Here is a 27,023-nt window from a genome sequence, read left to right on the forward strand (position 1 = left end):
CTCCCAACTCCAACCCCCCCCAGGCTCCATTCCTTTAGAAAGACAGCTGGCTTGGTCAGTTTTCCCAGGTACTTGCCAGTCGTCTGCCTCTCTGCCCAAAGGAACTATCCTGTGGGATTTTATGTAAAAAATTCAAGAGAAAATTGGTTTATTGCCTCTCCTGTGTCAAATTTCCCTTTGCAAATGAACACTACCACCACCTGCCTTTGCATACAGCACTTAGAAATTTACAGGTTTCCTTATACACAGTATGTCTCATTCGAAATTAAAAAACCCTGGGAATGGACAAGGCAGAAATCATGGGCTACAGTGAAATAAAGAAACAGGCTTGTGGATAAGAGGCAGAGGCAGGAACAAACTTGAGGTCACCTGGTTCTTCCAACCTCCGCCCCTGAACTTGAACAGAGAAGGTAAAACCCCAAGTGCTCCTACCATTCCTGTGGTCTTTGCTTTAGGATTCTTCATGATTTGAGTGACAGATTCTCGGACGTCCTTTAGGAACTGTATGGCTACTCGCTTCCGGGTGTGTACTAACGTGACGCAGAAATGAATACTATGAAAGAAGAGAGAGACAGAGATGGAAAAAAAGGTTTGAAATTCTAAAATAAAGGGATTTATTGGCTGCTCCTTCACGTTATTTGTGACAAGTGTAATCATCCACACTGTCCCCAGGGCTTGAATCAGGGCTCCCAAGTCCACGGCTTGTCAAGCACGGGCTGGCAGGAGGGCTTCTAGGCCTCATCGAGAACCTTCTTGACACATGGTTACAGCGGCTGCGCTGTCCCAGCCCTCCCCTCAAAAACTGTCCACCACTAGTCCTTCAGTCATGTGGCCTTTAGCTTTAAACCCTCCTGGGGACTGGGCCATAGGCTGGGTCTTAAAGGATGTCAGGGTAAAGCAGCAGCTCTAAGCCCCTGTAGGGCGTCTATGGTACAGAGGGATTGTGGAGAGGAAAAAGCAGAGTCCAAATGAGGCTGGCAATGGTGCGAACATGAAAGGATCAGGAGGACGAGGAGGACACTGAAGAGCCCTATTCTGCTGGGTGGGGTTTGACTAAAGGCAGCAGGGAAGGTTGGGTTAGAGAAGCGTGCTGGAGAAGACAGGAGCAGGCCTGAGAGACTAGAAGCTCTCTGGGAGGTTGTGAGCTAAGTATTACTCAGGTACAAGTCGGTTTACAAGAGCAATATGAAGACGGTGTACAAGATGATCTGAGCGTACAGAAGGAGAGTGAGGGGTGGGAGTCTTAGGACAGACCCCTGATCTCAAGAGGCTGCCACCTAACTGCCCGAGTTTAAAGATAATGGTCTTGTTCTGATACTGAGTTACTCCAGGTATCAGGACAGAAATCCTAGATACCACCATTGCCACTAGTGCAGGGCCATAGCCGCCCATCTCTGTTTCAGATCACCTTGCTACCCAAGTTCTTCAAAAGCCACAGAGCAAAGAAAGGAAATGGGGATTCTTCAAGTTTACCTGGACGGGAACTGCAGATGGTTCAAGTTCCACCCCTTCGCAGTCATCAGATTAAACAGTCGGTAGATGTCAAAATCATGGGAGCCCAGAGCAATGACTGACATCTGAGGATCCCCAAAAACAAAGATGCCTTTGATATTTTCCAGTCTTAAAGCAAACAAGAAAAGGAACAAAAAGAAAATTCAGACACATATGGTCCTCTGGTCATCATCTCTTTAATCGCCCAACATTCTCCTTACAACCTAACCTCTGGGCTTTAGTTTTCTCAGCTTTAAATTTAGGTATCTAGACTGAGATCAGTAATTCCTAAGCATTACAAATAAAGGCCCAAACCATATCTAGACCCAATGAATCAGAATCATTGGCTCCTAACGTGTCTGCCCAATCTCAAATTATGATATCACCCCCAGGGACATCTGAGGAATGAGAGAGAGACTATTAAAAAATACTGAAAAAAGCATCCCTCCATCCCTCAGTTTTAAAAAGTAACTAGCCCCTAAAGTAGGGGTGTCGAACTCAATCAGAGAAGGGGCCAAAATCTAAAATCCAGCCTAAATCGCGGGCCGAATTGTTTACTGAACAGTCATAAACTGTCATTGTGATGGAAACGCAGCGGAGTGCAGTGATGACAGCGCGGTGCGGGCCACATTGCAAGGCCTGGCGGGACGGATTTGGCCCGCGGGCCTTGTGTTTGACACATGTGCCCTAAAGCAAGAACTAGTACAGTTCTCGACAGACAGGGATATCAGAATATGTGGGCCTTTTTCAAATGAGACATGGCCACTTTTATTCACCTCAAGATTCTGAAAAAACCTCCCAACCCTGGTGACACAGAGACAGGCACTATGGGAACAGATATGCTCAACAGGGCACACAGCTTAGTTCTAGCCTTAGCTTAACACAAGATCTCACCGCCGCCCCCTTCCCCATTCCTTCTCTGGTTCTTTTCTTATCCCAGTGATTCTCCAAGTGTGATTCCTAGACCAGCAGCATCAGCATCCACTGGGAACTTCCTAGAAACGCAAATGCTCAGGCCATCCCAGATCTAACGAGTTAGAATTCTAGGAGCAGGGCCCAGGAATCTGCGTTTTAATAAGCCCTCCAGGTGATTAGGATGCATCCTCAAATTCCAGAACCACTGTCTTGTCTCAGTCATTAAACTGTCCCTCAGTACGTGGTAAGAACTGCCCGTGGTTAAGACATCCTTGGAAACAAGATGGTTTACATGAAGCCCTGATCTGACATTCCAAGTCACAGCAGAGCAAGGGAGCATTATCCTCCCAGGCCAGCACGACACTCCTCAGCTGCTGTTCTAAGCCCTTGTTCTCTCAGGAGACAACGAATGGGCTGGGGTTACAGGTGTGTGGCCAGGCAGATGCCTTGAGCACACTAACAGACAAAGCAAGAGACAAGGCAGAATCTCAATCTTCCACATACTCTGACTTGAGGAAGCGAGAAGTTTTGATGATCTGTTTGGTAGCTTCAACATAGCCGCTCTCACCAAAGTACATCATGGCAGCCCAGCAGGCTGCACTAATGCCACCAGGCCGTGAGCCCGCGATGGTTGGGGAAGCGTAGATGCCACCTTGCCAGTCTGGATCAACGAAGAACTGATAGCTCCTGTACTTCTTGTCACTGTATAACACCACGGAAGAGCCTTTGGGGGCGTAGCCGTACTGAGGGGGAGAAGCAGACAGGTGATTGGACAGTTCTATTTGGCACACCTGCCCTGCACGCTGATCGTGGAAAATTTCCCCTCACATTCTCTATGATGCTTCTCACTCGTGTTAAAAATTCAAAGGTGCAATGTTAACGGGGAGAGAGAACTGAAGGGCTGGAGTTGAAACTCTATTTTAGGGATGAGGAATCCAAGGCCCAGGAGGAGCGGTGCCTTGTCCTGCTAATCAGTTTACTTCCCCTTTCCCGCCCAGCACGTGTTTTCCTTATTTAAAACGTAATTCCAGGGCAGTATGTCAGGATGAAAGCCAAGATAAAGTGCCACCGGAAGCCAGGAACCCAAGTCACTCAAGTCAGCTACAATCACAACCTGACTCCCTTCTCATCCTTTTTTACTTATTAGTCCTTTCTACTAAGAACTTCATGGTGTTCCTCATCCAGTATTATAATAAACTGATCTGGATTTTGTCTCGGTCCATGAGGTGGGGGCAGGAATAGACATTTCAAACATTACAGGCCAAACACTCCTGAGCACATAAAGTTCTTCCCTTTTTCTAAAGGACTCTTCCACCAGCACCGCCCGGCCGCCCAGGTGCAGGAACCCAGCGGCATGGGAGCTGCGGCACTTACACACCTCCCTCAGGAAGCCCAATGCAACCTCCCTCCTCCTCCCCGCAGACTGTCTCCAGGCTCAGGGAACTCTATTTTTTTTTTTTTTAAATATATATTTTTTTATTTCAGAGAGGAAGGGAGAGGAAGAGATAGAAACATCAATGGTTGAGAGGGAATCATTGATTAGCTGCCTCCAGTACATTGGACCGATCCTGTAACCCAGGCATGTGCCCTGATCAGAATTGAACCTGGGACCCTCCAGTTCGTAAGCTGACATTCTATCCACTGAGCCAAACCAGCTAGGGTGGGAACTAACTTTTAAAAGGGCCACTACACTAACATGTTCCAGTTATAGAAATTCAGCTATAAGACACAAAGATAATGGGTTCCTTTCCACTATTGCTTGTCATTTCTACCACTATACCTTGCAACTGCCCTGGTGAAAGCAAAGAGCCAGATTTCATTTTACATTTTGGGAAAAGCTAATGCTTTAACCAATTTATTTTGTAGATAATAGTCAACTAACTGTCTCCTCTGACTAACATTTGGTTCCTTCTGTAGCTCACCTTATGAGTATCCGCTGAAATGCTGGTCACACCTTTCACCCGGAAATCAAATGGCTGCTCCAGTGGGTATCCTGCTTTCTCCATAAAGACGATGAGAAAGCCCCCCAGACAAGCATCTACATGAAGAGGTATTTTGTATTTGACAGCCAGCTAGTTCCAAAAAACAAAGACCATAAGAGAATTTCATTTACAGCCCTGTAACAAAAAGTTTGCAAGACATGGGTGGGAAAGTAGGCTGTAATCATAAGGACATTATGTACTACTAGTGGCCCAGTGCACAAAATTCGTGCACTCAAGGGTCCCTCAACCTGTGCCCTCTCACAGTCTGGGAGCCCTCAGGGGATATCTGACTGACGGGTCAGGCCTGCTCCCTTTTGAGAGGGCCTACGCAGTCAGTTGGACATCCTTAGCACTGCCTCGGAGGCAGGAGAGGCTCCTGCCACTGCTGCAGCACTCACCAGCTGTGAGCCTGGCTTCTGGTTGAGCATCGTTACCCCTGTGGGAGTGACCACCAGAGGGCAGCTCCTGCGTTGAGCATTTGCCCCCTGGTGGTAAGTGCACACCATAGCGACCAGTTGTTCTGTTTGCTCGATTTGCATATTAGCCTTTTATTATATAGGACGTCTTCCATGTTTTAAGAAGCCTGCTACTTTTTGACATTCCCAATAAAAAAAAGTTCATCTTTCAAATGTATTTAGCCTTCAAAATAATTCATCTGAAATGTGGTGTTTATTTTATATTTAAATATGCAGGGCCTCAAATTCATTGCAAAATCATGCAGAAAATGAGCAGCACTCTGATTCCGGCTGCCTCTGGAGTGGGTCAAAGGTCCTTTTTGCTAACTGCCCAGCAGGGAAGGAGGGAGGGTGTGTTATGGAGCAGCAGACTGAATACCACTCTCTGGTAGGCATGCTCCTAAATACAAATCATTTCCTGATTTGAATTGAAATGTTAGTCCTACTTCCAAATATCCCATTTAAACAAGGCTTCTTCCTTCTATTCTCCTCCCCCACAGCAGAAGCCAGTAACCTTCAGAGGCTCCAAACAGAGCTGCAGAGTTTGCCACAGAGCTATTCACCACCCATGTGCTAAAATCTAAACTCAAAATCGCTTCTATTTGCCAGATACTGTACCATGAGATTCTATTTTAAAATCTCAGTTTCACTGCCTAGTGGTTCCTTTTTCTCACATACCTTGGCCACTTCAGGAACAGGGTCTATCACACCGTGAGGGAACTGTGGGGTAGAACAGACGAGCATGGCAGTGTTCCTGGAGATGGCTCTTCTCATTGCCTAGGAGTTACACGTGGGAAGGAAAATGAGCATCTACATCTCAGTTACTCTCCTATTCCCCTAACAAGATTAATCTAGTCTATGCACTTTAGCTCCACTACTGCCCCTTCCTTTACCTCTCCAACCTGGGAGAAGCCTGCTGCCCACCATGGTAGCAGAATACAAACAAGGCCAGATGGGTCCATTGGGGGGAAAGGGAGCACAATACAAAAATAGCAAAATCACTGAGGGGAAAAGAATTCTGGGTAAAAGAGCAGCCAACTAGCAGTGAAACCTGGTGTAAACTTCTTCACTCCACCCAATCTTTCCTCATCTGTGAACTGCAATAATACTAACAGCTTCTACCACCTCTCTGGGCTGTCCTAGGCTCCAATGCAATTCCGATAGCACTCTGAATGCTGGAAAGTTCTATACAAATGCAAGGCATAAAATTAATCATGAAAGAAGTATTATTCAGCCTTAAAAAGAAATCCTGCCATTTGTGACCACATAGATGAACCTGGAGGACACTTCACTAACTTAAATAAGCCAAGGACAGAAAGACAAATATTACATGATCTCACTTAGATCTAAAACCCTGAACCTGTAGAAGCAGAGAGTAGAACAGTGATTGCCAAAGTTTGGGAGTGGAGGAATGGGGAGATGCTGGTCAAGGAGTACCAAGCTTCAATTATACAAATACGTTCTGGAGATAAAATATATTGCCATGTGACCACTAAACAAGTTTTCTTAATACTGCATTATATATTTGAAATTTAATTAAGAGATCTACAGAGCAGTATCAAGTATTTCCACCATGAAAAAAATAAAAATAAAATAAAAATGTTAACTATGTGAGGTAATGAAAATGTTAAAAGCTTGATTGTGTTGACTACTTCACAATGCATACTTACATCAAAACATTAAGTTGTAATATATACAATTTTTAATTTGTCAATTAATGGTACACTAATGCCTCAATAAAGATGGGGGGGATAATGCTAATGCTAATAAATTGGAATAGTTTACTTATGGAAAAAATCATTACTTTATATTGGCAATGATGCTCATTCAGGCCAATCAAAACCACAGTAACACCCTGGCTGGTTCTGTGCGACCTGTATACCAAATGGTTCAATCCCCAGTCAGGGCATATCTCTTCTCTCTCTCCCTCTCTCCCTCCTCTCTCTCCTCCTTCTCTCTCTCTCTCTCCAATAAAAACATATCCTCCTCCAGTGAGGATTTTTTTTAAATTATAAAAAAAAACATACAAACCAGAGTGAGAGTCTTAGAGCAAGTTAGGACATGCTTATTTCACAAACAGAGAAGAGAAAGAGGCAGTGCTGAAGCAAACCCAGGCCTTTAAAGTTAGGAACAAATGGATGAATCTGTGAAAAGACTGAAGCTACGGTCAATCAGCACTGCCAGTGGAAGATTTTGCAACTCTGGCCACTACAATCAAAGATATTTTGAGCCTATCTGCATGTGACCCTGGAAAAAAACAGTCAGTCTGGTACACTTCCTGCTTCTCACAGCCCAAGGCAGACAATGGCCCTTCAGAGGAACTCACCCGAACATCCACCTCCATCTTTTTGTTTAGTGGAACCCGTACAATCTTCATCCCAAAATAATGGGCTGCCTTGTCAAATGCAGCGTGGGCACTCTGGGGGGCCACACTGAAATGTGGGAAGAAGAGAATAATGAAATTCAGATCAAAATGAGGTTCAAAAGAGCACAGTTAACAGCTAACCGGGTAAACTTCTGGTTACTTTTCCTCAAAAATTTTATTTCCTCAAAAATTTTAAAGTGTTTATATTTACTTTTTAAGCACAAAAAGATATTCTAAGGAACTTTCTCCCTACTATGTCGGAAATCATTTTGGCAACAGGAAGAACTTGAAAGTAATCCCACATTGAAGGATCCAAAATATAAATTAGGGCTGACAGGTAAAAGAAGAGGAAAACTGGATCAAATTAACATGAAGACAGGCACATCAGAGGAGAGCAAGCTTCCTAACACGGTACATGTTCAGGCAGAAAACGCAAGATTGCTTGGCAGGGCTGTTAAAGCAGCAGCCAAGCATCAGATCAAAAGTCCCCTCCATCTTTGAAAGACCATGATCTTATAAGAAACTATAATCTCCATTTGCACTGCACACTTGGAAGTAGCATTTCAAATAGTATTAAAAAAGGAAACTAAGTCACAGTTAAGTATTTGCTTTCAGATTTCCCTCAATGGTTCCACTCTTACAATTAGCCTATTCCCTTTAATGGAGAAAAAGCTGTCCTACTAAGTACCAAGCACCAAAGATTTATGCTTGAAGAAAGATGGTAACCTGAATTATTCTGTTAGGCTTAAGTAGGAATCACAGTATGAAATCATATACGATCAAGGCCTTAGTCACTGACACTTATGGGAAAAACATTAATCCAAATAACATATAAACACACTGTACAAGGAGAGGATCTACAGAAAAAAAAATAATGTAACCAAATATCAAAACTATGGGGTTGGGCCCTAGCCAGTTTGGCTCAGTGGATAGTGTCGGCCTACAGACTGAAGGGCCCCAGGTTTGATTCTAGTCAAGGGCACATGCTGGGTTGCAGTCTCGATCCACAGTAAGGGGTGTGTAGAAAGCAGCTACTCAATAATCCTGTCTCGTCATTGATGTTTCTATCTCTTTCTTCCTCTCCCTCCCTATCTGAAATCAATACAAATACATTGCAAAACAAAACCAAAAACTATGGGGTGGCAATATGGGTAAACCTCAAAAAGATTTAAAAATGTTCTATCCCATAAAACTACCCTTAGATTCAAATTTTTTCTTTAAATATATTTTTATTAATTTCCGAGAGGAAGGGAGAGGGAGAGATAGAAACATCAATGATGAGAGAAAATCATTGACTGGCTGTCTCCTGCACACCCCCTACTGGGGATTGAGCCTGCAACCAGGCATGTGCCCTGACCAAGAATCGAACAGGTGACCTCCTGGTTCCTGGGTCAATGCTCAACCATTGAGCTACACTGGCCAAGCTAGCTTGTAATTTTCTTAGGGGAACCGCAAAGCAGCCTGAAATATAACTTTCATTGAACTAAGATAAACAGAAGATTGTTGCTTAGGCTCCAAATAATTTATAATAAATATCACAGAATTCAAACATATAGTCTTGTCACTCTTGTCACTTAGAAAAAGGATCTCATTTTTGCTTGAAGAATATATACCATGTATAAAGGAGAGGTGCGGATCAGGGTGGAGGGGATGATTTTGAAAATTAACTGGCTGATTCACTTAGGATTTTGGTGAATGTAAAGAGATAGGCGTCAAGGACACAGGATAGGAGGAAAGAGGAATAGAATTGCCAAAGGAAGAGAAGCTGAAAACAGGCAGGTGTTTCATACAGCAGCATTCCAGACAAATCTCAGCGGGGGGTGAGAAAACGACACAGCCACACATACATACATTTCTGGAGTTCTGATCCCGTTCTCGAAGGCCAGGTCCCTATAAGCTTTGCAGGCCATCAGTATGCTTTCTGTACCCCCAGAGGTCACCTGTGAAAAAGGAGAGATGTCATCTGTGGAGGGAAGTGAGGGATAGTTATCAGCCTGCCCTGGTTTTGATGGTGGCTGGTATAGGGCAGACACTGCTATGTCTTCCAGAAGGGAGACTTGGCTTTGTTTGCTAAGCCCATGCTGGGTGCAGGAGAAGAGTAAAAACACTAAGATCAGCAGAAGCTCCATGGTATCTAGACAACTTGCACATCTGCTCAGATCTGAGCACAATCCATTTCCTCATTAATTCCTCCAATTGCAGATAGGACAGGGCATTTTACACCATTCAAAAGCATCAGGATTGACTTTGACTTAAATTTTCAATGACCACTAAGAACATGAAATTGTGTAGCTACAGTTGTAGTAAACTGTGCAACACATTACAAGACCAAGAACAGATAATTAGGCACTCTAAAGTGAAGTTCTGGTTTTTTACAAGTTTGAAAGAAAAAGCAGCCTCTATTAGTTTGTTATCTGAAATCAAAACAAAAATCCTAATGTTTCTAAATGAAATAACATGTTTTCCTGAAGTGAGGTCTAGCAACTCTGATACTCAGCAGTTATCTCATTCATCCTATAAACCCCAAGGGACTACAATCTCATAAGGGAGAGGACCAATCTGTTCAGGACAACATTCCTAGCACCAAGCCTCGTGGCAGACACTTAACAGACCCTCAGTTAACTTTTCTTAATGCTCGGTTTGACTCTCAGCAAGCCATGACTAACAGGCATATCATACCCACCTGGCTATCTTTCAATAACATCCAAGAATTAATAACTTTAAAACAAGCCAAAAAAGAAAAGCCACAGCACTGAGCTAGGTGGATATTTTCTTAAATTTACCATTTCCAAAGACTCACATGATCTTATATGGCTTTTTCATTATAAGAAAAGTGAGAACACTGAGTTGCTGAGAGGCTGAAGTGATGCACCCAATGTCATCCATTAGCATCTGTTGATAAGAAGTAAAACTTCCTATGTTTTTGTATTTAGTGTAGCTAAATGTGAGACAGAATGAGAGAGGGTAATTACTGAAGCTTCCTAAAATAATATCCACATATAGGACAAAAGTAGCATTCGATACCAAATCCCAGTAGTCAGGAGTTATATGGAAGATTAGCTGAGAAAAGTCATTTTTGATTCAGGAAGTCTTCATGAAACATGTGACCACAAAGTAATGTACTGGACGTGGGCATAACACACTTGTGTGTAGGTCTCTGAACTTCAATGCTGGAGAAGACAAAAGTGCTTACACTGAGGTCAGCTCTGCACATCAGCAGTATGTCCTGTGCTCCAGCTAAAACCTCAGAATGTCACATGAGAAGTCAAACCAGCTGTGCAGCAAGTCGGAAAAGGACCAGCAAAGTCAGTCTCCAGGGAGTCCATCTCTTACTAAGGTCGTAATGACACACGCAAAAATATTTCCAAACCCGAGTTACTCACTTCACATGTCCTATATTTAGTTCAACTGTTAAGCAAATCAACATTGATATTTGTTAAGGAAATACCAGTGTATTTTTTTTTTTTACTATTAAAGCTGGGATACCTCAATTCTAATTCTTATTTCTGATCCCTAAATTCTGTTTAAAGATTCTCCCATTTCCCTCCTCCCCCTGCACCCAAAGGGAAATGAAAATTTAGCTGTGAAGAATGCAGAGACTTCAATAACTACTTGTTGTTAGTCAGCTTCTTTTAACATTTATAATTCTCACTCTAACATATGAAATGTGTGTCAAAAACAAGAGTAGGACATGACCTGTTTGGAAATTTTTCTTTTAAGGTAATGTTTGGTCCTACTGACACCTGCATCAGCCAGGACCAGTTTCCTTGGCAACCTAATTTCTTTTGGTATATAGTCTCTGCTCATCCATTTTGAGGCAAATGAAGTTAATAAAAGGGAAAAGAAAAAAAAAAGGTGAAGGCTAAAAAACAAAGAACGAGAAGTGTAATACCTTAAATGGGAATAGTCTAAAGACAGCCCAACTCTTAAGGCTTTGTCTTCATGTTCCCTACCTATGAACTTTCTTAACCCAAAGCAGCTCATCAAGAGAGAGTTAGAGCCAGAAGTTGAGAACTCGAAGGATCCCAGAGATTTCAGTCTGAAGTCTAAGTGTTAGAAGAGACTGGGGATCTTAGACTCCACCCTTCTCCTGAACAGTGACACATCCACAAAGAAGATCATAAAGGGAGAGACATGGTTTAGTTGTACCTAAGCAAAAGCAAAGTACAAATACCCTAGCGCTGGAAGACTGGAAGACTAAAACTACCTCACGGACTTCCTCCCAATACCTGTAGGAATAAAGAAAAACAGTAGTGACAACGTATAATAAGAACCAAAGGAGGAACGAGATATAATCTGATGCAATAAACTTCCATACTGGCAATGAAAAGAAGAAACAAGTTTCCAATCCATAGCAGAGAGCAAAACACAGTTCATAATCCCTCTTCTAAGCCCTGGAAATTATCCAGGCAACTCAGCAAAATCCTGACCACTCTCATTAATACTCCAAATCTTCGGAGAAGCAAACAGAAGGGGTTTCCTTATCTTTTCTCCTACTCTTCAGATCAGAGTGGTAGACACGGCAGCTAGGGAGAAAGAGCAAAATGGGGAGAGAACATCTGGACTGATTCTTTGAAGTGGAGACAAAAGAAAATGGCATGGTAACGATACAAACATATACAAGGAAGAAAGTAGCATGCAAAATAAAAGTCCAGCTCCAAAGGTAACCACCTAAGGAACAGAAGGAAATTCCTCATGACTGTTTCTCACTACAGCACAATATAATAAGGTCATGATTCTAGAAAAGAGTTGAAAAGCTGGACACTGAAACAACAAAATGAGACTGCAAACTTTAAAAAAATGAAGTACCAAACAGCACCAATACAGAACGGAACTGAATAAACACTGCTGAGAATAAAAAGACTGACTTAGAGGAAAGGTTTAAGGTAAATTTAGTGAACCCAGATAAATAAGACAGACTGAAAGATCAATGTCACTCCACACTTGAAGAATTGTGTCCATCTGGCTGCCATAGATAACCAAAAAGTGTTCAGAGAAGAATGACAGGGATGGGTGGCAATCTGTTTGGAAATTGTATTCCCTAAGGAACAGCTGAGTAACCTAGGAAAAACAGGGAAGAGATTCAGGTGTAAAGAGGCTTTCAAGTACATAAAGATCTCTCACGTAGGAAAAAACACAAAAAACAATCATGGGACTTCTATTCCCAGCAATACAGATTTTATACCTTGGGCAACACTCCTACCTGAAACTAAAAACCTGGCAAGCCCTCTCCGGGTTGACTCAGTGGTTAGAGTGTCGGCCCCTGGACTAAAGGGTCATGGGTTTTATTCTGGTCAAGGTCACATACCTCATTTGCAGACACAATCCCCAGCCTGCTCAGGGCGCATTCGGGAAGCAATCAATAGATGTGTCTCACATCAGTTTCCATCTGTGTCTCTCCCCTCCCTTCCACTCTCTCTAAAAAAATCAATGGAAATAATATCTCCAGGGGAGGATTAATTTTAAAAAGCCCTGATAAAACATTATTTTTTTATATCCCCCACTGAGCTAACGTAAAGGAATATTTGAAACTGCAAACAAAACAGAATCAAGAATCCTACAAAATAAGTGAGTGCCAAAGCTGGCTTTACCTCTGAAGGTGGCTGCCAATTCCAAGAGACCTTAAACTCCCTCGCCCATTCAAGAACAAGAGATAAATTTAGGACCTGCCCAAAGAAAGGAGGCTAATGGGAGATGGCTGGAAAAAAATGAAATTACACCCATAATCTGAGGGGCACAAGGAAAATATCCCACTGGTACAGAAGAGGACATCAAGAAAAATTGCTTTTCTCGACCCTGTTGCTCAGGAAAAGAAGAATAAGGATTTCTAAAGCATGTATAACAAGGCAGCTTTTATGTGAGTTTGTGGTTTGAACTCAACTACCTCTGTAATGCAAAACTATAAGCTGTGAACTGAACTAAAATTGGTTCCAATGTGGTAGTACTTCCCAGCAACTGACAGAAGTAATTACAAACCTTTTTTGGAAGAATTTAACTTCATTCTGGGCCTTAAAGATAAGTTCCCAGGAAAATGAGTGGTTTGTAGTAAAAAAAATAAATAAAAAACACAACTATAAGGATGCAAGACAACACAAGTGAAACCAGCAGAAACAGAAAGGCCATGGACAATGGAACTGTCAGAAGAGAATATAAAATAATTACATGCAACATATTTAAATAAACTATAAGCCAAAGGACAATAAAGAACCACCAAACAGATTTAAAAACAAAAGAAGAACTCAGCCCATGTGGCTCAGCTGGTAAGCGCTGTCCTATGCACCAAAGGGTTGCTGGTTCGATTCCTGGTTAGGGCACCATTCCTGATCGGGGCATGTACTAAAGGCAACAGATCAAAATCAATCTCTCTCTCTCTCTCTCTCCCCCCCCCCCCTTCCTCTCTCTAAGCATGTCCTCTGGTAAGGATTAAATGAATGAATGAATGAACGAATGAACCAAATAGAATTCTCAAGAATGAAAAATACAGTAAACAAAATTTAAAAACCCAATGAAAGACTAAAATGTACATTAGACATAACTAGAAAGGGAATTAATAAAATCCCTGTACTGGTCACACAACTCCAACAATTATCAGCTCACTGCCAGTCTTTTCATCTACCCCAACTGCCCCAGGCATTATTATTGAGAAAATCAGTTGTTCTAATAGTTATACCTTTACAGGTAATTTTGTTTTGTGTGGTTTTTTTTCCTGGCTGCTTTAAACCCTGTTTTAGCCTCTCACTCTAACCTTCATGTTTCTTAACTTCACTTTTGTACTTTCTATTTATTTGTCTCTCTGGATTCTTTTTCTAGTTATTTTAAAATCTGTCTTGTTCCATAAATTTTACTTAGAAACCATGTAAATATTTCACAGAGTTATAAATGAACCAGGGTTCCATGGACAAATGGCTGGCCCCGGGTCTGGAGTAGAAATGTACAGGATGACCATGGAATAATAAAAATATTTTGTAAAAAAAAAAAAAGGGGGGGGGGGAATGGAAGCTTTACTAGTAAAAGACTACGTGAGACATGCAAAAGGACCTAGGAACCAAAATTAGAAAGCTCCCATTAGTCAAAAATGGAGCAATCTGGGCATCAATTTGAGGAACAACCATAATGGACTAAAACATACATAATTTCCTTATCCACCGTACTCTTTTTTTTTTTTTTTTTTTTTTAATATATTTTATTGATTTTGTACAGAGAGGAAGGGAGAGAGATAGAGAGTTAGAAACATCGATGAGAGAGAGTCATCGATCAGCTGCCTCTTGCACACACCCCCTACTGGGGATATGCCCGCAACCAAGGTACATGCCCTTGACCGGAATCGAACCCAGGCCCTTCAGTCCCCAAGCCGACGCTCTATCCATTGAGCCAAACCGGTCTCGGCTCCACCATACTCTTGATTGACAACTGATTTATTTCCAGTTTTTAGCTAACACGAACAATGCTGCTATGAATATATATCTATCCCAACACACACATGTTTTTCTAGGATATATCCTGAGTTGGAGAATTTCAGGGTCTAAGACTTCTATCTTCAACTTTATTGGGTAAGGTCAAAGTGTTTTGTGCTTGTTTAACCTTTGGTCTCTTAAAAGAAATAGTCTGATGGCACAGGAGAATACTACCGTGTTTCCCCGAAAATAAGACATCCTTCGAAAATAAGACCTAGCGCATGGAAAGATAAGACATCCCCTGAAAATAAGACCTAGCGCAACTTTGGGAGAAAAAATTAATAAAAGACACTGTCTTATTTTCGGGGAAACAGGGTACATACTATAAGTATATCGTCATCTCCCCTTTATGTCATGCTGTTCATCAAAATGCCATAAGAGAACCCATTATCAGTCCAGTTTGTAACCATTTTAGAATTATTTTGGGGAAATGAATTCCATGAATACCAGTTCTGTTACCTACTGAATATTTGAACATGTTGATTTACCATGGTGCCAACATAATAATAAAACAGTACAGCTTACTGGAAAAACACAAAAAGTAACTATTGAAAGTTATTATCTTTGGATGGGCCCTTCAATAATTAAATATGCAGACCTTTTAATGATTACAAAAGTATCTGAAAGGGTGAGCACCTCTAGGTTACCATTGCAGCACACTGGTTAAATCTAACGCTATCCTGCATAAGCTGAGATTTCATTTTTTCTAAGAAGACAGTATCAGTTTGTAGTAACAAATCTAAACAGAAGTTTATCTATCACAGTTTAGAAAAACTAACAAATGTCTACTGAAAAGAATAGTTGAAACATATGTGTCTTAAATATACATTTTACCTCTTGTTTTATTCCTAAACCAATTAAATGAGATGCGATTCATAGCAAAATCAGCAAGTAAGCATCCAGCTCAAGTAAAATGAGCAAGTATAAAAATAAGTCATGGTTCATGACTTGGTTCATGACATGGTTCAACAAATTATATAAGTAAGTGGATAGGAAGGTGGGTGGATAAAAGAAAGGGAAGAAGAGAAAGAAGGAAGCAGAGAGCAGATAGGGCAAAATATAGTTAGTGAATCCAGGGTGTTCTTCAAACTATTCTGGCAACTTTATGTAAATGTAAAGTTTTTCAAAGTAAAAAATTGAAGAGAAAGATTATCTACAAGAATATATGCCAAAATGTTGATACAGAACTACAAGCAGTATTTTTTAAAATATATTTTTATTGATTTCAGAGAGGAAGGGAGAGGGAGAGAGAGAGAAAAGTCAATGATAAGAGAGAATCATTGATTGGCTGCCTCCTGCATGCCCCTTACTGGGGATCAAGCCCGCAACCCAGGTACGTGCCCTAGACTGGAATAGGACTGAGGACCCTTCAGTCCTCAGGTCAATGGTTTATCCACTGAGCAAAACTGGCTAGGGCTATTGACTCTTTCTACAATAATCACATATCATATATGTAATAAAAAAAGTAAAATGTTCTAAATAAATTTTCCTATTTTAAGCTAAAAAAATACTGGATGCCACTTGCATATACTTACACATCCACAGGAATCTGGTCCCCCATTGAAAAGGGAACAAGCTATCCTCACAATCTCTGCTTCTATCTTCCGTAGTCCTGGGAAGATATCTGGATGCAGGGGATTACTCCATGCAAAATCTCCATAAGCCTGCAAAGGAATGCAAGCAGATATGAAGCAAGACAATTAAGCTGTACAGAACAAACAATCATACACTAAGCCAAAATTTCTAGGTATTAGGCACACTAGACACTGGAAAAAGGTAAACTATGTTCCCCAACCTAAAGAAGATCAAAATCAGTGGAGGAAGCACACATGTAAATAAATTATTTTACAATGTGGTAGGAGAGGAAGTATAAATGTGGTTAAAAGCACAGACTACACCACCAAGCGGACTCAGTTTGAAGGTTAAGCTTCACCAGTCACTTCTAGCTGTGTAATCTCAGGAAAAATAGCCTCTGAGGCTCAGTTTTCTCATATGCTAAAAGGGGTAATTAAGGTACTGATCTGATAGGGTTCTGGCGATAAGCAAATAACTAATGTAACACATGCAAAGCACTTAGTAGAGTGTCTGGCAACAAAGCAGCGATTGTTCTAAGTGCAATGCCAGATGTGTGTGTGTGAGGGTAAGGGGCCTTAAAGAGGGAATAATGAGCATCCTGAGTGGTCTGGAGGTGTCTGCTGAGTGGAACCTTGAGAGAAATAGGAATTCATCATTTACAGCAGGTGGAAGGAAGGAGAGACAGGCAAACAACATAAGAGCAGGTGTACTCTGTAAAAAGAAAAGGCACCTGCTAGTGTTTACATGGGGAAGTAATAGGAATGTTTGCCAAAAGTAGGAGGGAGCTGGCTCATGGGGGACCTGGTATTTTCTGCCTCATAAGCAGCTTGTATTTTATCCTGTAGAATCAGTGTAGATGACAGGAATCCACTGAATGATTTTTAAACACAGAAATAAGATTGGAGCATTATATCAAGTTACAGCTGAGCAAAGCCTATATTTAGTACTGTATAAGCAGTTTCATGATTATAATAATCAAACACAAATATCTCAGAGACCAGTCAATGCCGATTTTATATGGCAAAGTGGGATTTCAAAATTAAACCTGACTAGAAATGAAAGATGCTAAAGGCAATTCTAAAGTCAACAAAAAATGAGAAGCATTTTCATTATAAGTGAAACCACACTCATTCTCAGGTCATCTGATTTGAGAGTCGGGTAGTATCGGAAATTATAATCAAGTTTCTCTCCCTTGTCTCTTCTTATCAAACAAAATGTGTCGTAATGTTAATAATCTCAAACTCTGGGACTATCTTCCCTGCTAATCTGCCTTCTACACAGGGTGTCAATAAAGCCTGCAAACGTTAACAATATTGTACTTTATTACAGACTGAAGGTATCTTTAATAATATTATACATGTTCACCTGTTGGGTGGAGAGAAACTTTCTAAACTTTAGTTTTATTTTAACAATAAACTTCTCTGAAGTCATATTTAAATTACATAAACTGGCACAGACCGCACACTCCCCCCGAGCCTGGGCTTCACCTTCACGAGGAGCTCCGTGAGCTTCTCCTCCCCACTGTACACCGCTCCCGAGGCTCGTCCTTCTTGCCACAAGACATCTGCAGAGGAAGGTAACATCACTGGGTCAGAAAGCAGAAACTTTTAATTGGGCAGGAAGGGTCTAAGAAGAGGAAATGCTAAGGAAGTCCTTTGAGTACAAAAGAAAAAAAAATTTGAGTGGAAACCCAAAGGTGTCTTTATATTACATCAAGAAAGAAAAAATCCATTACAGCTACCACAGCAAAATAAAGATCAATTAGTATCAGCATATGAAAGACACCCACAGCACTCAGTACAATGAAGCCCAGTAAGCATGCTGTCCTCTTCTCCAACTGCCTCCTAACATCAGAAACATTTTCCTCCACCTATATATCATCCGATGTTCTCTACAGGGCATAGCTTGGCCTTTGTCAGCAATGCTTCCTTCTTCCTCCCGCCCTTCCTATCTAGTCCTAGGAAGTGTGGGAACTGTGAGCAGAGGTGTCAGAGAAGAAGTGAAATTTCAGTACATAGTCAGGAGGGTTGGAGTCAGGGAACTGGATCGTGACTACACAAGCCACAATGAGACATCTTAGTCTCAGGGCCCCTCCTTCAGACAAGAGTCTGGAAACCAACATAGAATTAGCCACCTGCTTCCAGCAACATCTGCTGCTACATCCAGGATCAGAACAGTCAACATTGGGGTAAAGCTCACCGGAAAGATTCCTGACCAGAATATAAAGCCCAACTTTCCATCTCCTGCCTGAGGATCCATATTACACACTCTACATTATACCAACAAATGTGTCTCAGGTCCTTTTGCTACAATATGGCTGTGCCATATTGAAAGTGAGTAGTGAGAAAGCTATTACAAAACACATTAAAGACTATAGTCATGGGATCCACAAAACAAAGATCTTCAGCTCCAACAAGAGAGCAGAGGACTGAGTAGTAAATATCTAGACTAATCCCTCAATCTCACCAACCTGCCAAACTCTGGTTTGCTGTCAGCTTGACTTCCCTCTGTCCTTAGAGGATCCTGCTCTGTACCAGGTATATGTTCAGACCAGAGGCCACCAGACTTCAAAATTAGGATACATGGTTTCATTTCATGTTCTTTTACTGCTGCTACAGAGTATACCAATGGATGGTGACTTAAAACTGGAAAGGAAGGCAGCAGCCAGACCTCATAATCACAGAAACCCTTAATATACAGGTCTCAGAGTGCTAATTCCTGCTTTATATCATCTATAAACCCTGGACTGTACCTAATTTTATACCTGCCGATGTCAAAGCTCAACACATTGCATTTAACATTTTTAAATGTATTTTTTATTTTTTTAATGTATTTTTATTGATTTTAGAGAGGAAGGGAGAGGGAGAGAGAGAGAGAGAGAGAGAGAGAAACATAAGTAATGAGATAGAATCGTTGATTGGCTGCCTCCTGCATGCCCCCTACTGGGGATCAAGCCCATAAAGCGGGCATGTGCCCTTGATCAGAATCAAACCTGGGACCTTTCAGTCCACAGGCCAACATGCTCTATCCACTGAGCCAATCTGGCTAGGACTAAAATGTATTTTTTAAGTGCAACATGGTATCCTGGGCTGGATCCTAGAACATAAAAAAGGACATCAGTGGAAAAACTGGTGAAATCAGAATAGAATTTGTAGTTCAGTTAATAGAACTGTACCAATATTAGTTTTTTAGCTTTGACAAATGTTAGTTTAATTGTTAAAATCAGGAGAAGCTGGATAAGGGATAGATGGGAAATCTCTGTATTATCTTTGCAAATTTTCTATAAATTATGCCAATCTAAAAAACTTTTAAAAAAATATTCATAATATGACTTTAATGTGTAACAAACATGCATTTGTGTTATTAACATTTATTGAGCACTTACTATATACCAGGTATTATACATTTACATATATGATCTCATTCAATCTCTATAATCATCCTTTCAAATAAGTATTATTATTCCCATTGCAGAGAGACAGAAGTTTAAGCATAGAGAAATTAAGTAACTCACCCATTTTTATTAAACATATTATCTTTTCAAAGAACAAATGCATCTGTTTTCCTCAGGCTTACAAAAGGAAATGGAACCAAGTTCCACTGTCTCTGAGATTTGTTTGTTTTATGGATGAAGGATGAATCTAAATATAAATTTTAAAATATGAAAGTCAACATTTGAGACAGGCCCTTCTGAGCATTTACATATCTGGATGAACCATTTCTTTTCCTTTTCTTGCACATGTGAGAGAGAGGGTGAGACTGAGTGTGTGTCTAAGAGAGAGAGAGAGGGTGAGACTGGGTGTGTGTGTGTGTGTGTGTGTGTGTGTGTGTGTGAGAGAGAGAGAGAGAGAGAGAGAGAGAGAGAGAGAGAGAGAGAGAGAGCGCGTGCGAGCGAGCTCGATGGCACTAGGATGAATTGTTCTTAACTTCACAAACATTAACTGACCGCCAGCCAGGTTACTGAAGTAGGTAGCATGCATGTGCAGAGAGTCATACCCATAGAGCTGTACTCCTTGAGCTTTTCCAGAACAGCAGACGAGGTCAGACCTTGAGAGGGCAGAACCTTCACATACTCCTTGTCCACTTGCAGAAATGACAGGTTCTTGCTAATATCATCCTTGACCTTGTTCAACTCATCTTGGATCTCCAAAGGTAAGAAAGACAAAGTTAGCAAGGAAATGGAAGAATACAGCATAGAGACTAAGTCAGCTGCCAAAGACTGGGCACCACACAGATACTGAGAAAAAGGGGGCATTTTTTTCTTAGAGACACGATGACAGTTTGTGCAACTATTTTCTGGCATGTGCAACACTTTCTTAGAAATCTGAAAAGTTGACTTCTCTTTGAAGGTCAAAGATGCACTTGAATCCCAACCCCCACCCCCATCCCCTGCCCTTCCTCTGCCATGTCAACATCACCTCTGCTTTACTTGGTTTGCATTTGCTAATGTCAGCACTTCTTTGAGGGCAACATTTGGACCTTGTTCCTGTCTTGGCAGCAGCTAGTGTGTCCACTAAAGAAACAAAGGTAGAGCCACAAACAGTTACCAGAAAACAGGCCAAGCAGCAGTAAAATGGATCCTGGTGCTTGTCCAAGTGATGAGCTCCTTCAAAAGACAGGTCAGGAGGCACCTGCACAACTCCCCTCAGAGAAGCTCAAGCCATCCTGGGAAGTGCGGAAGACAGCATTCTAGCCCCTCAAGCTGGCCACAGCTTGTAACTCAAGTGCTCACTCAAAATAAGTAACTTCTTGTCTCTGAGCCTCAAAATTTCCTTCTAAAATATGAAAGGTGACTAACCATATAGTTTCTAAGCCCTTCCAATTCTGTTAGTTCATAAATCTAAGAATAGGTTCTGAAACCCTAGCATTGTCTCAAAATCTGAAATTGAAAGAGAAAAAACATGAAGAAAAATAAGGGCAGAAAAATATAGGGACTGAAAAGGGGAAATGCTATTATCCTTAATGAGCCAGTCTGTCCATTATCTCTTCCCCCTTTCCTTTACTCTCTATTCTATAAGGACCAAAGCAGATTTAATTTGGGGGCTTAATATAATGTGAACTAAAATAAAAGCCTATGTATCTACTCTCATGCCCTATCTCCACCCAGTTATTACTTCTACTTCCCCACAGGAAATGAACTTGATGATACATAGTTTGTGAGTGTTTATATAGTGCTCCGAATGGATTTCAGTTAAAGGCAAAAGATAATTGACATCTTTGCTGGTCTGAACCGAATAGGGAATTGAAAGCCAAAAATGAAAGATTGATGAGGAGCAGAGGCGAAAGGCAGGATACTGGAGGAGATGAAGATATCAAGAACTCATTTGCTTCCTTAAAGCTTGCAATAGGGCCTGCCCTGTTTATCTTCATCTGTGATAAAAAAAAAAAAAAAAAAAAAAAAAAAAAAAAAAGGGAGGGTACAGAGGTGACTATTTTATACTCAGTGAGGGTGAGGGCAGAGACAATACAGTAAAGGGAACATACTAGACTATGGATAGGTACAAAGAGCAAGAGAATAGCTCTGATATCTAAATTTCTAAACCTGGGATCAGCAAACTACAACCCAAATCTGGCCTACGCCTATTTTTGTAAAGAAAATTCCCTGGAATACGGCCAGGATCATTCCTGTACCTATGATCCTGCTGCTGCAATCCCTCTGCAAGGGCAGAGTTGAGGAGTTGTGACAGACATAGTATGGCCTACAAAGCCTAAAATGTTTCATAGCCAGCCCTTTACGGAAAGTTTGCCAACCTTGATCTAAACCACATAAGTACTCAACCCCCACATAAATAACTAAAACCAGCCCAGCCAGATATTGCTCCAGAGCATCATGTGACTTCTATCAAGTTTTCTAATTTCAAATTCTTGACAGACATCTCCTTTCTCCTTTAGTCACATATACTGCAGAAAAGATTAGGTAAGGTTTCTCAATCTGGACACTCTGACATGTTGAGCCAATAATCCTCTGCTATGTGCAGGGTGGTCCTGGGCATTGTATGGAGGAAGTTTAGCAGCGTCCCTGGCCGCTATCCACTAAATGCCAACAGCATTCCTCTCCAGTTGTAAAAACCAAAAATGTCTCCAATCATTATCAAATGTTCCTTGGAGGTGGAGGACAATAACACACCTCCCCCTTGAGAATATCAGGTTCAAAGAATAAATAGAAAGAGGTATGACCATAGGAGTGGGTAGAGGAGGGAGATCTATACAGATCCCACTTACCTTTCGACCAATAATAGGCATCTTCCTGATGAGCTTAAAGCATTTCTTTTTAAATCTTGACCATAAACCTAAAAGAAATAAATGGTTCTATTATCCATGGATATAAGATGTTAGTCATAGTGCACGAACTATTCAGGTATGTCCTCTGCAACCCCATTTGCCCTCAGGTCACAAAGGCAGAGTTTCTTTCCATTAAAAAAAAAAAAAACTTTTACTTTTTTAAGTAATATGATTACATGGTTCAAAAAGTAAAAATAAATAAATATATGCACACAGAGTTAAAAGTTTCTCAACTACCCCCAGACCTCATCCCACATAAATACTGCTACTAGTTTCTCAAATACCCTTCTAGAATTTCTTTATGCGTATACAAGCAAGAATAAAGATCTATCCTTGTCTCTATTTTTACACAAAAGGTAGCATATTCTAGCACTGTACTAGAACTTCTTCTACTTAGAAATATTTTCTTTAAATATTAGTGCTTCAGCCTAGCCGGTGTGGCTCAGTGGTTGAGCATCAACCTATGAATCAGGAGTTAGGACACATCTCCAGTCAGGGCACATCCCCAAAAGGGGGCATGCAGGAGGCAGCCAATCAATGATTTTCTCTTTCATCATTGATGTTTCTCTCTCTTCCTCTTACCTTCCTCTCTGAAATCAATAAAAATATTTTTTCTTAAAAGATTGGTGCTATCTCACTCATTTTTTATAGCTGTAGAGTATTTCATTATATGTATTACCATAATTTACTTAACCTGCCCCTTCTCGATGGACACTTAGGTTGTTTCTAGTATTTGCTATTACAAACCATGATAAAATAACTTTATAACACATACCATATTCCATACATACAAGAATACCTACAGGATAAATTCCCAGAAACAGGGCTACTTGGTCAAATGACATACATATTCCAGAATTTTCTACCTTCTCAAGGTTTATAGAGGTTCAACATTTCTCTCCCCTCCCTGAAAACAAATGACCAATGCTTGCTTTTTTTCAGGATCTAGTCTCCAGTCTCTCATTCAACATATATCCTAAAAACATTTTCTGGGCCTAAAAAGGCTTTCAGTATCATTACATCAATCAGACTCCATTCTGTTGGCCAGTACATAGAGCAAATATGGAATTGTGATCCTGTTAATGACAATAATTATAAATACATGGCATCAAAATAGACTATTCTACCTTTAATGAATTCACATTCAGTATCTAATTGACTCTAACAACAAGATTTTGAGGTTGGCAACAATGGGTGAAAGCATTAATAACTTGCTCAAGGCCACAGATAAATCAGTGGTGGAGCAGGGATTTAAGTGAAGTCTTTATTTTTCTAGTCTGAGACTCCCAGGATTCTCTCTGCTTCAAATGCACAACAGAAATATTCAGTTACCCCAAATGTGTATAAGAAGTCTATACCAAGCTTTCATACAGGGCATGAATTGAACATGAACTTTTACAGCATTGCTAGGAGATTTGGGCATTCCAACTTCTCTGGCAACAAGGAGCGTGCTCTCAACAACAGAATGTGTATGTGTGCCTTCTTTTGCTAGTCATTATATAAAGTCTTGCATCTTGCTGTCTTTGCTTAGGTTGCATCCCTGTCTTTCCACCTCACCCTATGGTTAACTCTCTATAAATGTCTGAGACAAAAGCAGGTAGTTAAGACATAGACTGAATAAGAAGACAAAAGGACTGAAACCTGTAGTTACTTTTTTGTTTACATTTTGAAGTATTTCCTTTTAGTCCCATGTTCTACATATTGTAATACATAACAGATCTTATTGTATGTACAATATTGTATACTCTTCTCACTTGAAGCATTTTTGACATTAATAAAAATAGTCCATCAAATTAGTATAACTTAGTATTAGATATTTAAACTGTTTGTTATTTGACTACAGTTGACCCTTGAACAACATAGGTTTGAACTGAATGAGTCCCCTTATGTGCAGATTTTTTAAAAGAAATATATAACACACTGTATCTCCAGATTTCAAATCTGCTGTGAACCATAAACAGTACCTTTGATCACAGTTGGAAAATCTGCAGCTGAGGAGAACCAACTACATGCATTGTTCTAGGCCAGTGTCGGCAAACTGCGGCTCATGGGCCACAAGTGGCTCTTTGGCCCCTTAAGTTTTTAGCAAAGGCCAGCTTAGGAGTACCCTAATTAAGTTAATAACAATGTACCTGCCTATATAGTTTAAGTTTAAAAAATGTGGCTCTCAATAGAAATTTTAATCACTGTACTGTTGATATTTGGCTCTGTTGACTAGTGAGTTTGCCAACCACTGTTCTAGGCCATCTATAATAATAAAAGCATAATATGCAAATCGACCAAATGGCCAAACAGTGAAAAGACCTTAAGGATGACCTTCTAGACTAGGGGTGTCGAACTCAATCAGAGAAGGGGCCAAAATCTAAAATCCAGCCTAAATCGTGGGCCGAATGGTTTACTGAACAGTCATAAACTGTCATTGTGATGGAAACGCAGCGGAGTGCAGTGATGACAGCGCGGTGCGGGCCACATTGCAAGGCCTGGAGGGACGGATTTGGCCCTCAGGCCTTGTGTTTGACACATGTGTTCTAGACAAAGCCGGGAGGGGAGGGGGGGAGAGGGGAGAAGAGGGGCACCCCAGAGGCAGCCAGAGAGGCTGAGGCAGCCAGGACTGGCGAAGGCCTACTCTTGCACAATTTTGTGCATTGAGGCTCTAGTCCTATATAATAAAGAGCTAATATGCTAATTAGACCAGATGGCAGGACGACCTTCAGGAATGACCTTCTGGTATGACCAGTGGGCGGGGCTGTGAGGCAGCTGTAGCTGCAAGGTAACCGGGCTGTGAGGGCAGAGTCAGCCGGGGCTGCAAGGGCTGAGCCCCTTGCTCTCGAACTTTGTACATTAGGCCTCTAGTTTTAAATAAGGGGCTTGAGTATTCACTAATTCTGGTATCCATGGGGAGTTCTGGAACTAACTGCCTAAAAATAGCGAGGGACTGTAGTTAAGTTTTGGTGGAATCAAAAGTTATACATGGGCCCTAGCTGGTGTGCTTATTGGTTAGAGCGTTGGCCTGCTCAATGAAGGGTCTCTGGTCCGATTCCTGATCAAGGGCATGTATTTGGATTGCAGGTTTGATCAAAGTGTCTCTCACCCTCTCCTACTCATCCCTCCCTCCCTTCCACTCTCTCTAAAAAGCAATGGAAATAATATCCTCAGTTGAGGATTAACAAAAGAAAAATGTTATACATGGATTTTCAATTGTGCAGAGGTCAGTCCTCCTAATCCTATGGTGTTCAAGGGTCAACTGTACCTCTAGCCATGTTAAAGCTGTATAGATTCAGAACCACTTTCTTATTTAATAAATGAAGTAATTAATGAGGTGGAAAGAGATTCAAAAATTATCAAACTGATTCAGGTCTCCAAAAGTACAATAATGTGAGTAGGTAGAGGAGAAAAAAATAAACTAATCTGGTGAGAGGTGGAATAAAATGGTACAGGATAAAAAGAACAGAATAGCCGAAACTGGTTTGGCTTAGTGGATAGAGCGTTGGCCTGCAGACTGAAAGGTCCCAGGTTCGATTCCAGTCAAGGGCATGTATCTTGGTTTCGGGCACATCTCCAGTAGGGAGTGTGCAAGAGGCAGTTGATCAATGTTTCTCTCTCATTGATGTTTCTAACTCTCTATCCCTCTCTCTCCCTCTCTGTAAAAAATCAATAAGATATTTTTTAAAAAATTAAAAAAAAAAATAATAAAAAGGACAAAATACAGGATCAGTGATGGAGACATTAAAATGAGAAGACCACGTGGTCACCACCTAAAAAGATGATCTCAAAAGTAAAAGTCCCCAGAAGTACAGAAAGAAAAGTAATTAGAATATGTCAAGATAATAAAATAGAAAATGTCAGTGTTAAGAAAATTAATGTATGGCTCTTAACAGTTTACAAATTCCTTCCACACAAATTATGCCCCTCAATCTTCATATTACCCTATGATTAGGTAAGACAGGTATTTTATGCTCAATTTATTGTGGGGAAACAGGCTAAGAGAACTTAAGGGTGTTGTCAGGGCTAGAAACTGGGAGAGTTGATCACACCCTCCTACCACATAAATGGTTTCTGTTGATGAAATACCGACAATCAGTTAAAAGCAGCATAAAGTAGTAAGAATTTGAGCAGATAATGACACAGCATAAAGAAGAAAAATACCTTAGAGAGCTGCTACCCCTTGCCCATCTTCCTACCCAGTTCCTGCTGCTGCTGCTGCTACTTGTTCTTATCTACCCTGGCATCCAGTCTGTGTTCTAGAATTACCCTTCCCCTCAGAAAAGTATTCAGAGTTTCAATATTATCAAAGTTTATCATTAGTCCAGACTTCAGACTCCTCTAGGGCAATATACTAAAAATAACTTGATTGTTCAATGATGTGGAATACTTCTCTACATGAGCAAGTTTCTGAAAAAAAAAAAAATATGGCATTGCTATCAAAATGATCTCCAATGTCTGGAGGGAAGACAAATATTTTTATGTGTCTAAAATTCAAGTTGGCAGTTACAAAACAAGAAGT

General features: G+C 40.8%; 1 protein-coding gene across 2 annotated transcripts in view; it reads right to left on the minus strand.

Annotated features, from left to right (window-relative positions):
- SGPL1 (sphingosine-1-phosphate lyase 1) overlaps window positions 1–27,023 on the minus strand; it is a 58,034-nt gene that overhangs the window by 2,509 nt on the left and 28,502 nt on the right. For both annotated transcript variants that reach the window (XM_045581755.1, XM_036438217.2), the window contains exons 4-14: window positions 22,460–22,527; window positions 20,234–20,381; window positions 17,725–17,801; window positions 16,198–16,326; window positions 9,060–9,148; window positions 7,170–7,275; window positions 5,522–5,620; window positions 4,329–4,478; window positions 2,911–3,149; window positions 1,474–1,620; window positions 433–553 (exon numbers count right to left, since the gene is read on the minus strand). In XM_045581755.1, coding sequence (XP_045437711.1) covers window positions 433–553; window positions 1,474–1,620; window positions 2,911–3,149; window positions 4,329–4,478; window positions 5,522–5,620; window positions 7,170–7,275; window positions 9,060–9,148; window positions 16,198–16,326; window positions 17,725–17,801; window positions 20,234–20,381; window positions 22,460–22,527 — 1,373 coding nt within the window. The remainder of the gene's footprint in view (window positions 1–432; window positions 554–1,473; window positions 1,621–2,910; window positions 3,150–4,328; window positions 4,479–5,521; window positions 5,621–7,169; window positions 7,276–9,059; window positions 9,149–16,197; window positions 16,327–17,724; window positions 17,802–20,233; window positions 20,382–22,459; window positions 22,528–27,023) is intronic.

This window comes from Pipistrellus kuhlii, unplaced genomic scaffold, assembly GCF_014108245.1.
Source record: "Pipistrellus kuhlii isolate mPipKuh1 unplaced genomic scaffold, mPipKuh1.p scaffold_m20_p_15, whole genome shotgun sequence".
Taxonomy (NCBI): domain Eukaryota; kingdom Metazoa; phylum Chordata; class Mammalia; order Chiroptera; family Vespertilionidae; genus Pipistrellus; species Pipistrellus kuhlii.